The 13,061-nt window shown below is 55.6% G+C and overlaps 1 protein-coding gene across 1 annotated transcript in view; it reads right to left on the reverse strand.

Annotated features, from left to right (window-relative positions):
• The window catches only part of SKAP1 (src kinase associated phosphoprotein 1), a 161,247-nt gene that overhangs the window by 12,418 nt on the left and 135,768 nt on the right, over window positions 1-13,061 (reverse strand). Inside the window, exons 10-11 of the mRNA XM_009892211.1 lie at window positions 8,131-8,193; window positions 1,729-1,841 (exon numbers count right to left, since the gene is read on the reverse strand). Of these exons, the coding sequence (XP_009890513.1) occupies window positions 1,729-1,841; window positions 8,131-8,193 (176 nt within the window). The remainder of the gene's footprint in view (window positions 1-1,728; window positions 1,842-8,130; window positions 8,194-13,061) is intronic.

The raw sequence follows: 13,061 nt of genomic DNA on the forward strand, positions 1-13,061 counted from the left end.
CTCCAGTGCCCGGCTCAGAGCCCGCCGGGGTGAGCTGCTGTCCTGGCCCCACTGCGGGTCCGGCCTCACGGGCTCTGATGGATGGACAAAACCTCCAGGGGACATCTGACACTGCCACGGCGGCTCTCCTGCCCATCACCACGGCATCCGATGACCCGTGTCCACCCTGGGGCTACCAACCAGGATGCCAAACTCAATCTGATTCTTTTTCTCATCTGTAAAACGTGGCCTTGGTCTTAACAAGCCTGAGATCTGGAGGTGCTCTTCATCTCCCCCTGTACTCGGCACTGGTGAGGCCCCACCTTAAATACTGTGTTCAGTTTTGGGCCCCTCACTACAAGAAGGACATTGAGGTGTTGGAGCGTGTCCAGAGAGGGGCTACAAAGCTGGTGAGGGGTCTGGAGGACACGTCTGATGTGGAACCACTGGGGGAACTGGGGGTGTTCAGCCTGGAGAAGAGGAGCTGAGGGGAGACCTTCTCACCCTCTACAACTCCCAGAAAGGAGGGGGTAGAGAGGGGGGGCTGAGCTCTTCTCCCTGGTGACAAGTGATAGGACCAGAGGAAATGGGTTCAAGTTATGTCAGGAGAGGTTTAGATTGGATATTGGGAAACATTTTTTCACTGAGAGGGTTATCAAACATTGGAAGAGGCTGCCCAGGGAGGGGGTGGATTTGCCATCTCTGGAGGTGTTTGAAAAAAGGGCAGAGGTGGTACTTGGGGATATGGTTTAGAGGTGGTTTTGTCAGGGTAGGGTAATGGTTGGACTTGATGATCTTAAAGGTCCCTTCTGACCTCATCGATTCTATGATTCTATAATTCTATGAACCCCAAAGGTCCTTACCCACCACGGCTCAGCCACCTCAGCCCTTCCCCACATCGGGGTCCACTTGACCTCCCACCGCTGGGTGCCCGCTGAGGGCAGACGATGCACAACCACTCAATTCATCGTGGTTCCCGTGCCAAATCGGAGTGCAAAGCGCGTTGTAAAACATCACCCATAAAACGCAACCGCCCCAACCCATCGCTGCCAGCCGGGGCCACCGTGGTCCGGCGGGGACCGGCTGGGGGCCACGGGCCTGCGGTGACAAGGAGGGTAGGAGAGGGTCACAGGCAGCGGTGGCTTTACCTCATGCCCCCGCGCGGACCCGCTAATGCAAAGACTTAATTTATTCACCTGCGTGCGCTTGCCGAAGGGAGCCCCGGTCGCACCCGGCTGAGCAACTCAATTACCCCTGTAATACCCGAACAACAGCACGTCCCGACTCCATTCCCGTGGAGAAAATAAATAAAAAAATAAAGAAAGAAAGAAAAGAATCTCGCTTTGGGGCATTTGAAATGCCACGTGTGAAGGCAGAGTGTGAGGGCATTGATGGGGCGGTCACCGAGGGGGGAGAGGGATGCCGGGGTCCGGTTCCTGCACATACGTGCGGGAACCGGACCCCGGCATCCCTCTCCCCCCTCCACTAAATTGCGAAATTAACTCCTCTTTGCACCTTGATTTTTACCAATTTTATCACCTCTTGACCTCGCAATCGAGCCCCAGCCCCCTGACGATGGGTTCCCGTACGTGCGGGAACCGGACCCCGGCATCCCTCTCCCCCCTCCACTAAATTGCGAAATTAACTCCTCTTTGCACCTTGATTTTTACCAATTTTATCACCTCTTGACCTCGCAATCGAGCCCCAGCCCCCTGACGATGAACGTGGGGCTCCCACCGCCGCTCTTACCTTACTGAGGATGTAGATGAGGTCCCCACGGCGGAAGGAGAGCTCGTCGGGATGCTCGCTGCTGCAGTCCCACATGCCTTGGTAGTAATTGGCATAATCTCGCCGGGGACCTCCTGGGGACATTAAAAAAAGAAAAAACGGAGAGGTCAGGGTGACGGGGAATTATTATATGGGGAAATATTGGGGTTGGGGGGGTGTTGGGGGGAGCGGAGGTGGTGTTTGTCGGGGAAAGGAAGGAAACGGTGTTCTTAATTTTGCGTTTCAATTAAAGGGCAAAGAGGTACTGCAAGAAAAAAGGGGCTGCTCAATAAAAAAAATGCAATATCTATCAGTAAATACACATAAACATACTGATAAATGTTTCGGTTTCAGAAGACCTTGAATTAAAGCTGTTTACTACAAACCACAGAAGGAACCAAAGCTGCTTTTCCCTCTCTCCCAAGTCCCTCATCTCCTCCTCAGGCTCAAACCAAGCTGTCCCCAAGGTGGACATCTGTAACCTGGTCAAGAGGTTGGGGCAATGCTCCGCTAGGCAATGTCCCCACCACGGCGACAGCCATGCCAGAGGCCATGGAAGAGGAACACCGTTAATTAACAGAGGTATTTGCACGGGGCCTCTGGGAGAACACTGCTGGGGAAGGTGATAGCCAAGTTTATTTATTAATTAAAGAAGCCAAGCAGGGGATTGCAGCCGTCGGAGCAGGGCCGGCTCAGCCAGCAAACCCCACCGACTGCTCGACCGGGAGCACCTGGAGCAGGAACAGGGATGGGGGGAGAGCAGGGAGCAAAGGTCTGCCTTCACCCCCCGCTCCCGGGAGGTCAGAGAAGGTCCCAAACCTTCTGTGGCATTATACAACCCCATAGCTCAGGTCTCGATCTTCCCATCGAGCTGTGAGTTTGGGAAGGCAGAGCTTGAGCTCGATGCCTGGGATCACAGTCTGCTGCAGAACGGGAAGGGAACATGAGACAGCAAACTCTTTTTTTTACCTTTTTTTTTTGGAGAGGCAAATGAATGGGTTTGGGCTGATGACACTGTTGCCAAACGGTGCCAAGGCTGGGGACCGCCCTGGGCTAAATGCGTGCGTGGGTTTGCTGGAAAACGTCGCAACAGCATTTCCCGAATGAAACATTTCCATTTTTGCCATCTGAGAATGGCATTTCCCACCCCAGAAACTGGCCCAGACATCGGAGCCACCACGAAAGGTGGGTCCCCCCCTCCAGGGGCAGAAAACGTCCTGCCATGCGATGGCACCAGCCGAGCCTTGTACCAAGGTCTTGCAGAGCCCCACGGCCGGAGGAGATGCTGCTCTGCCCAGTTTGCAGACTGGGAAAGCGACGTGCCCCAGCGCATCCAACAGATCCTTCGCAGCACCAAAAAACACCCCAACCCTCCCCCAGATTCCCAGTTTTCAAGCACAAAAGACGACTTAAAAGATGCTCGTGGACCAAAGGCTTCAGGCAGGAGACTGCTGTGATGGCACAGCACCAAAGTGGGGGTGAATCCAGATGTCACGACACGGACATCTCCATGATGTGACCCCCATGGATAATTAAACCCGGTAAAACCATATTCTGCAGGGGAAGAGAGGGGGATTTGAGCACCGGGGCTGTACCAGCGATCTGTGCCGCTCTGCCACGCGGCTGAACCAAGCCCAGAAAGCATAAATAGAAAACAGCGAGCACATGTTGGAGGAAATGTTTCTAATATGGTATAAGGGACCGAGTGATAAGGGTGCATCTGGAGTACTGTGCCCAGATTTGATCACCTAAATATGAAAAAGGACATTACCGAGATGGATAATGGCACAGTAGGGAGTGACTGGAATGACTCAGGGACTTGGGGAACTTAAATAGAAAGGCTGGGAGAAAAAAAAAAAAAGGAAAAAAAAAAAAAAGAAGTAGGTCTGCATCCTTTGGAAAGTATTAAAGGGGGAGCACACAGTGGCGAGGAAAAGATTGTGAAGGGAATAGAAGGAGTAGGAGCTACTGAGTTATTTAAGCTTGTGCTAAGTGCAGGAACCAGAGGTTATGAACTGGAGGCAGAGGAAATATCAGGGCGGGCGGGCGCTGAGCAGGAGGACGAGGCAAGCAGCAGCCTCGGTGGGAGCCAGCAAATTGTGTAATTAACACAAAAGGTCATTATGGGAAGGTGTAAGAACAACACTGCGATGTGGAGAATAACCCGGTATGGGAAGGGGGGGAATGGTGCTTGGCACCGACCTGCTGGTGTCCCCTGTGAGCCAAGGCTGGGGAAGAGCTGTGCCGGTGGTATTGAAAATACCGATAATTCTATGGAGCACCATCGTTAACTCGCTGAGATTTAAACATGGCGACCCCCCACATCCGCCCCACTCCTCTTCAGAGTTCTGCTCTCTGTCACTAACGCATTGGGAGGTGAAGGGGGTTTGGGTTGAGATAGAAAATATCATCTTCCCACAAGAGGTTTCCAGAGCAAAAAGTGCCCATTTTCCCCCGGAGCTCCCCCGGAACGGCGACCCGGGCATCTGCTCACCCGCAGGGACGCTGGAATCAGCCTTGTCCCAGTTGCCTCTCATTTACCAGGAAGGTTTGGGAGGTGCCTCCCTATCCCGCATCTGCTCTTTCCTGCTTGTCAAAGGGACAAGAGGACCTCGGAGGCATCTGGTCACCTCGCCAGGGAGCGGAGAGAGGAGGAGAAGCTGTTGGTAAAACAGGCACTCTGCAGAAGCTGCCCGTGTGAGCCTGGACGTGATGCTCCGCAAGTACAAAGGGAGAAAATTTTCCAGCCCACAGGAAGGTTGGTTCTCCCGAAAGTTCACGTATTTTTTTTCCAGCTATGTCAGCTGCTCGGATGGAAGGTCTCACCCCTCCCTCCAAGCCCTCCTTCGAAAGGTCAGGATTAATTGCAGCAGATGAGGAAGATGCCTCACGATGAAAGCGCGGTCGGGCTCTGTGCTTCGTTCCCAGCCGCAGCTTCAAAAGCAACGAAGGCATTCATGCCAGCTACTGAGAATATCTTCTTAAAATTAAGACCGTTTGCAGAAAAGGGATCCTGGTTTGTATTCTCTCACTTAAAGATAAGGCCAAGTGAGGGAGAACTTCACTCTGCAGCCTCCACGTGGGACAGTGAACGTCTGTGATCATCCCAACCTGCCGGCTCCCAGCTGGGTGGGATCCCGAACAAACCATCCCAGTGCTCCTGCATCACCCTGCATGAATTAGAATCGTAGAATCACAGAATGGTTTAGGTTGGAAGGGACCTTGAAGATCATCCAGTCCCACCCCCTGCCCTGGGCAGGGACACCTCCCACCAGCCCAGGTTGCTCCAAGCCCCGTCCAACCTGGCCTTGAACACCTCCAGGGATGGGGCAGCCACTGCTTCACCGCTCACTTTTACCAAAAAAGAAGTTGTGTTTAAAAACTTTAAATCTTTAAATCTGCGTACAGGGCAGAGCCGTGATTTCATCCCGACTGATTTACACTGATGTAAGTGGGACGAGAGCCCGCTCCCGCGTTTATGGGCCTGGGGGTCATTAAGAAAACCAGCCAAATGTGACAACCGCATCATTTTCTTTTGCAGCCTGAGCAGCCCCAAGCGGGGGCTGTGGGAGAGGCACGATCCACCCCGGCCCCTTTGCTTCAGGGGCGTTGTTTCAGAAGCCTGTTGATGCTGAAACCTAATGACAACCGTCTGCAGCTCTGGGGTTTTCACCGCTGCGCTCGTGCTCGGTGAAACCTCCTGCCACGCCGAGCGCGGGGGCCAGTGACAGGAGGCAGGCTGCGAGGCGTGTTTTTTATTTTAAAAGTAGAGGAATTTTGCTCCGTTTATATGCGACTGGGAAGCTCGCGCTGCAGCAGCGGCCCCGAAGCCCGTCTGGCGCTGAAGGTGGGGATTAAGCCAGCCTCGAGCGGAGCAAATGGGTGTCTTGGCAGGAGCAGCCTGCAGCTCTCAGCTGGATTTGCTGGGCTGCTCCAGCGTCGTGGCATCCTCGTGGTTCTTAGAAATTAGAAACGATAGTTTTCCATTAGCCAAATGCTCATCTGGCGCTTTGGCCGTGTGATATAATTAAGAAATAGCCCCTTCCCTCCCTCCCTGCAGCCCGGCCCTCTGCTCAAGGACTCCCATCATCTCTTTCTCGCCCTTGGTCCAGTTGGACAGAAGCACAAATTACCGAGGCAAAAGGTACGAGGGCCGGAGTTCCCGGCGCCGCGATAACCTTTCCCTCTTGAAACGCAGCCCAGCTTTCCAGAGGCACGAGTCTAACATATTATTTAGCGTAAAAACAGACACAGGACTTAAAGCGATCATGACAATGCTAATAACTAAACCAGTTATAACGATTAACAACAATTACAACCGCCAGGCAGACGCTAATGAGTACGAGCAGGGTGTTTAAACGGCTGGCAGGGCTGTGACGAGCGAGAGCCAAAATCCTCGGGGTGGCCTTGGGGCACAGGTTCATCGTCACCTCTGGCACCAGCCTGCCACGGAGCCGAGCTCTGCCCCCCGCTGACCCCCACCTCGAGCTGGAAAACCCACCGGGAAGCTGCTTTTCTGCCGCCGGGTCCTTTTTTGGATGGTTAAATGCTGGGGCAGTTGTGAAAGGCAAAGAAAAATGTGTGTGTGCACATGCATGTCCCATCACCTTCCGCTTTCCTTACCCTGCGCCGAGGCGTCTCCACGCATAAATGGACAGCCCCACTTTGGGACCGCACTACAGTTTATAAAGATCGGGACATCGTTTTTTCTGAGCTCTGGGTGCTGGTACCGCCTGCAGCTGCCACATTCTCCGGTAGCCAAATAAGTCATCGCGCCGGAGGGTGGGAAATAAGCTCCGCAAAACCATGAAGAGTGGAGAAACGCCGACTTGCTCCGGTCTCTGCAACCCACTGGGACTCAACCCTGGCTGCGCTACCAAGAGTTTGGTAGAAACAGGGCTGAGTGGCCTCCTGGGCTGAGGATGACAGCCCTGGGGACATCCATGGAGGGCTGATGTTGGCTAAAGGGAACTGTTGGATCACACTTTCCAGAAACACTGGGAATCACAGAATCATAGACTCATTTAGGTTGGAAAAGACCTTCAAGATGATTGAGTTCAACCGTAAACCTAATGCTGCCAAGTCCACCACCAAACCATGTCCCTCAGAGCCATGTCCACATGTCTTTTAAATACCTCCAGGGATGGTGACTCTACCACTTCCCTGGGCAGCCTGTTCCAGTGCTCGACAACCCTTTTGGTGAAGAAATTTTTCCCAATGTCCAATCTAAACCTCTTCTGGGGCAACTTGAGGCTGTTTCTTCTTGTCCTATTGCCTGTTACTTGGGAAAGTTGGGCACGGGGGCTCTCGGACCCTGGAAGGGGTAAACCAGCTGAGCAATGCTTGGGGTGCTCACGTGTTCAGGAGAGCACGAATGTGCATGAAGCCGGTTTAGCCACCCACCACCCACAGCATCTAGCGCTGAATCCCTCTGGTGTCCATCATCCAACAAGCGGGATGCCTGCTGCGGGTCCCTGGCTCCATCACTGGGGCGGGACCGTCCCCTCCGAGCTCTGGAGTGGGAGGATGGCATGGGAAGCTCTGACAAGCTGGGCTTTGCCAGGAGGATGTGTTTTCCCAACGTGACGAGAAGGAGCGGGGTGGCAGGAAGCCCCTGGCTGGTCCAGCCCTGGCTGCTCGGACACAAGCGCTGCTTTCCTGTGCCGGAGCGGAAGAGGTGATGGAAAGTGAAGCAGGTGGGACCGGGGAGGAAACAGATCTTCCGCTCCCATCCCACAGTGCGGGTCCTTGAGGAAAAAGCAGGGGTGGGGACCCTGGCCACCGTGGCAGGCTCTCGGGCCGGTGGCTCCGGGCAGGCGGTGCTGGTTCCTGGGGTGGTGGTGCGCGTCCTTCCGGCTTCCCGTGCCGAGATCCCTCCCTGCATTGGCTTCCTCTAGGCCATGACTCGCTTCCTGCCCTCTCTCCGGGTTGTTTCTGCCCAGCTCCTCTCCCCGGCCCCTTGGGATGCACCAGGATGGCTGGGTCCCTCCCTGCAGTCCAGGATGGGATGAGGGACAGGGCCAAGAGTGCCTCCATGGGAGATCCTTCAGCACACAGATCTCATCGGGCAGGAGAGGGGATGGATGCTGGGGCTCCTCCATGAAGAGCTCACTAAGGCCACCCCCTGTGGGGTGCCTGTCCAAAAAGGAGAGGCATCCCTCGTGCCCATGGTGTGGAGAAGGTGAGGAGAGGGTCCCCAAACCGGAGTTATCTGAACTTTGCCAGCTGCAGAGTCTCCTCGGTCACCCATCTCTTGGGACCTCTCCCGTCCTCTACACACCCTCCATCACCACCCGCACCCCAGGATGCTCAAAGGCGGCCAGACTCAGATCCCCACAAACCACCGTGGTCCCTTGGGTTAGCTAAAGCAAGGCGGGTTCCTACCGCTTCTCTGTCTGCTCCCGGCGTCCTCGCTGTCCTCTGGGAAGGGGGGGTCCAGCTCCTCATCTGGGGGGGGGAAACAGAGCAGAGAAGTCAGGGCAGGGCTGTGAGCGTTACTGCTGCACCAAACCCCCAGGCAGGCAGAGGGCTGCGAGAGCATCCGACTGTCAGAATAATAAATTCCTGGCTTAATTGTGAAGAGTGGAAGGGAGGAAGTCGCAGATAATATTTTAAAACGTGTTGCATAAAAATATGAATTGTTGTTAACACTGGTAAAAACAAATCACTTATTATAGCCTCATAAATTCAGGCAGCACTTTGCCGAGTGCCCTATAGGAAGAGATCCTTCCTGTGCAGGACTCACAGCCCGGAGAAAACGAGACACCGAGGAGAAATGCCAGAACTGAAATGAGAGGAAGGATGGGGGGCAGAAGCAGGAATTGAGGAGGAGAAAGAGGAGCCCAGGCAGCGGAGGGCAGGCAGGATGGCACGGCTGCCGAGGACGGGCAAAGAGGATGCAAGAAAATAGTTAAGAAAAGGTACCGTGGAAAAGGTTAAGGACTGGAAGTCGTGGGGAAGCCCTGCGAAAATGGCTAGAGACTGACGGGAGCAAGGATCTACGCACAAATAAGTTTAAATAAGATTATTTAACTCCAAGCCAGGTACAACCCATCCAGTCTGAGCTGCTCTGGGTGCTCAGCACCCACAGCAGCTGCCGTCACAGCCCAGGCTTCCTTCTGCAACCATAAAGACTTGAAGCAACCTAATAAAATAATATAAACAAAAAAAACCCAACCCAATTCTGAAAGGTTTCAGAAAGCAAATTGCTCATCTGCACCTCTTGCACCACTGCCGGCAAAGGGGTGACGGGGAGCACAGGGCAGCCCTGGCATGGCTGAGCCCGGTGTGGAAGAGGTGTCCCTGTCGCCTCTCAGGGGACGTGGCTTTGCCGTCACCTTTAGGCAGAGCCAAGAGAAACCAAGCCTGGATCTTCTGCTCATCCCGCGGCACCCTGTCGCAGGGCAGTGAAGCGCTGCTGCGGCCGCGCGGCACTTTCCGAGGACGCGGCCCCGGCCGTCTCTCCCAGCCGGCGCTGATCAATGCAAACCAGGTCAGACCTCCGCTGCCAATTACAAATTGCATCCCGAGTCGGAGGGTCACTGCAACTGCTCCCCCATTAGACGGGAAGCGGCACCAAAGATCTTTTCTAAATAAATCAGACTTTATTGTAAAACTCGGCCACTGACGAGACAGAACCTCATTAGCATTGATTTTAAAATAAATTATTGAAAGTGGCTTTTGCCTGCTCTTTGCATTTGTAAAAGAGAACGTAAATGTATCAGTAACAGCGCTACCCCATCATCGTTCCCACGCACGCACCCCAAACCCTCACATCTGCATTGCTTTATACTTTAACCAATGGCACCAAATCCCCTAATCCCACTTTGGCACAAGACGGAGGGCAGTCAGACCAGCTCCCGCGCTCCAGGGAAGTCCCAGAGCCGTCCCCCAAAGCAGGGCAGCATCGTTCCTCCACCGCTGTGGGTGACACCTGCACCCAGAGGCTCCCCACGATCGCCCCCTCCTCCTATCCGTGCTGTGCACACCCCTCCGGCTCCCATCCGTGCCTGTAACCTGCAGGCACCAATTCCATCCCGGAGCCGGGTTGTCCTCAGGAAACCTCTTCCCAGAGCCCTTCCGACACCTCCCGACACACACAACACGCTCCTTGGGAAGCGTCAGCCGGCGTTGGCGCAGGAAAACATGTGCCACGAAGGAAATGTCGGGTTTCCAGGGTGAGCGAAGCTGCGGGAATCCTGCCCGCGGAGAGGGCTGGCACTGCCGGCTCCCCCCCCGGACCCGCGCTGGGCAGCCAGGGGTGCCCCGACGATCCCGGGGAGATGTATCTGTCCTGCTCCCTCCCTGCTTTCCTGGGAGCTCCCCGCAGATGGCAGAGCTGGTCCCCCTTGCCGGCACAGCTGAACTAATGGGGAATCACATTTACAGCCCCTAACGAGCTCAAGGAGCTCTGTGGGTCCCAGCCCCTGGCCCCACAGAGAGATGCTGCTCCCCCCAGTCCTCGCTCTGCAGGAGCCACGTGAAGCTGCCGGGCAGGGCCTGGGGAGGCTTTCCTGAGCAGCCCCCTCTCCCTCTCCCACCTCGGACCATTTTATTCTATATTTGATGGAACGGAGCATGTTCCAACCAGAAATCAAAGCCAGAGCTCCACTCCCTGTCTGCATCGCCCACCTGAGACATCAGCTGGGCAGCAGACTGCTCCGCGGCTCGGACAAGCTGCTCTGCCATGTCTCAGTCCTCTGTGCCTCAGTTTCCCTTTCTTTACAAAGCCCCTGTCCTGCTGACCACTCAACTCTGTGCCTGTTGCGAAAGGTGCTCGGAGGAAGATGCCAGGCGATGCCCGGTGCCCGCAGCGAGCTCTCCCAGCCTGATGGGCTGCGATGGCTGTGATGGATGGAGCCTTTGCGGAAGGATGGGTGGGAACTCGCACGGGATTTTTCTCAGGAAAACACGGTGGGGAGGCAGCCGGCTGGTGTGGCTTCCCCTCGGCTGACGGCAGCCAGCTCCACTCGCCCTCCCGCACCCCATCTCCTCCCGCACCGCTGCAGCGGGGTCAGCCACCACCTCCCCGCGGACGCCCCGGGATGGCCGTGGTGAAGGTGGTGCTGAGCCCTGCCGGCGCCACGGCTTGTGCTGCGTGTGGCACGCTGGCCCCAGGCACGGGCCTCGCAGATTTTGAGCTGTGCCATTCATGTAGGGGGCCTGTGGGGACGCGAGAAGCCCCCTCCGCACCGCAGCCTGTTGCATCCAGGCGCTTTTCTGAGCCAAGTCCGGACGTGATGCTCTGCCTTCCCAGGGCCTGAGTGTGTGATCTCAGCCAATATCTGGATTTTATAGTGATGAATCAGAGGGCAATGCTGAAAAATGCATCTCCTGGGGGTCTGTGCTGCATCCCCCTATGCTGCAGAGCATCACGACCTCGTCCACACCACCCTCAAGAAAATGTCTTTACATCCCCGTGGGCAGCTCCGGGCACCCACACCCGGGGTCCAGAGCCCTGCGGCAGCCCCCAGCCCGGGGCAGGGCCGGGGAGCCGGGGGGCCATGCACCCCACCGCCGCGCCGGAGCAGCCCGGGCGTTGGGCAGATTCTCAGAGGAGCTGTGTTTTAATGTAGCAATTTGATTCAATTTTCCACTCTATAAAATTACCCATCACTGCTCGTTGCTTCCTAACAGACACCTTCACTCTTAATTTAACAATCCTATCGAATTCTGCCAGGGAAATTGGAAAAATTTATCACCTGTGAAATTTTATTTTTCCTTGGTTGTATCTGTTTTTGTAAAACTTCATTAACGACGATGACTTGCTGAGGAAATTATCTCTTCATCTCCCCCCCTTTCTTTTTTTTCCCTCTCCTTCTTTCTCTCTCTATTTTCACGTGGGACACGAGGGAGGCAGCCGGGCCCAGAGGAGACCCCAGCTTGGATGGGGACTTTTCCTGTGCTTACTGGGGATCCCAGGGGTGCAAAGGGATGGGGACACACACACACTCAGGGCAGAGCAAACCTTTCCTCCCTGCCCCTGTGCCCCGCAACTGGTTCCTCACCGCTCGCACGCTGTGCATCTGCCTCTACAGCAGCGTGCCGCCACCACCCACCTTCAACCTGGCAGGGAACTGGGGTCTGTGGGGGGTGAGACACTTGCTCAGATGGGAGAGGTGGTGGCTTTGCTTCCCGCTGGCAGCGCCCTGCAGGGTGTCCGAGCCGTGTCCCCACGTGTCGGTGCGATTCTAGCCGTGGGCAGGATGGCGGATGGCCGGAGAGTTGAGGCGACGCGGGCAGAGGCAGCAGGTCCTGCCTGCGCCTGGGCTCAGCGCAGCCGTGATGCGATGGTGGGTGCGGGAGGTTTGGCCGAACCCCGGGGACAGCAGCCCCCTGCGCGGCAGCAAAGCCCCCGGGACGCCCACGCAGCAGGACCAAAGGATGCTGTGAAAGCCCTGCTAAAGCAAAGGGCTTCAACCCTGCCGCTTGCAGGGTTTGGGCTGGCGAGCAGCCGGAGACACAACCCTTCGGGCTACCTTAGGGACCTCCCAGCAAGCTTTTAAGAAGCTGAGATGAGCAGGACAGAGAGCCCCTTAAAAGCCCATAATTAAAGGAAAGGTTTGGCTGTGGATGTTCCCTCCTCCACCACGATGCTCCGCAAGCTCCAGCATCGAGGCACCCACCGATCCATGTGTGGGAGCAGGAGAGCAATGCCCATGGGAACCGAGGGTGAACCTGGCTGGCAGGGTCGGCTCCAGCTCTTTCGAGATGCTCTGCATCCCGCAGGAGGGGGGGGGAATGAAAGGGTCTGTCCTTAAATCAACACTGGCCAAGTTCCCAGCAGGATCACCATTAGCCACGTGTGGAACAAACCTCACATCTAATATCTGCTCTGTAGTCAGCGTTGGCAGCCTCAAGGCAGCGAGGAGCTGGACGCAGCTGTCAAAGCAGCCAGGGATGCTGAAAGCCCTCGGCCTGACAGACCATCAGCCCTTCACACGCACCCACCCGGGGACTGCGGCACGGAGGCTCCTGCTGAGCTCCGGGATCGCTGTAGGTACACCCGGAGGAAGAGAAAGCTGCTGCCCAAAGAGCTGAGGATGTAAACAGAGGAAGGGAAGACAAGAGATGGGGAGAGGCGGAGGGTTTGCCCGGGCAGCCCCGGAGCCCCAGCTCCGCTCCCGGCAGCTGTCTGGGTGCCACTTGCAAACCGCTGAGCTGAGATTTCCTCTGGCAACAATAACAAGACAAAGATCTCGGGCATCATAAAACTTTCTAGCGCATTTCATATATATATATATATATATATTTATTTTTTTTTTAATCACTGTAAATATAAAGTTCTGAAATAAATAAGAAGAAACAAAGACCTA

This window comes from Charadrius vociferus, unplaced genomic scaffold (genome assembly GCF_000708025.1).
Source record: "Charadrius vociferus isolate BGI_N301 unplaced genomic scaffold, ASM70802v2 scaffold509, whole genome shotgun sequence".
NCBI lineage: Eukaryota > Metazoa > Chordata > Aves > Charadriiformes > Charadriidae > Charadrius > Charadrius vociferus.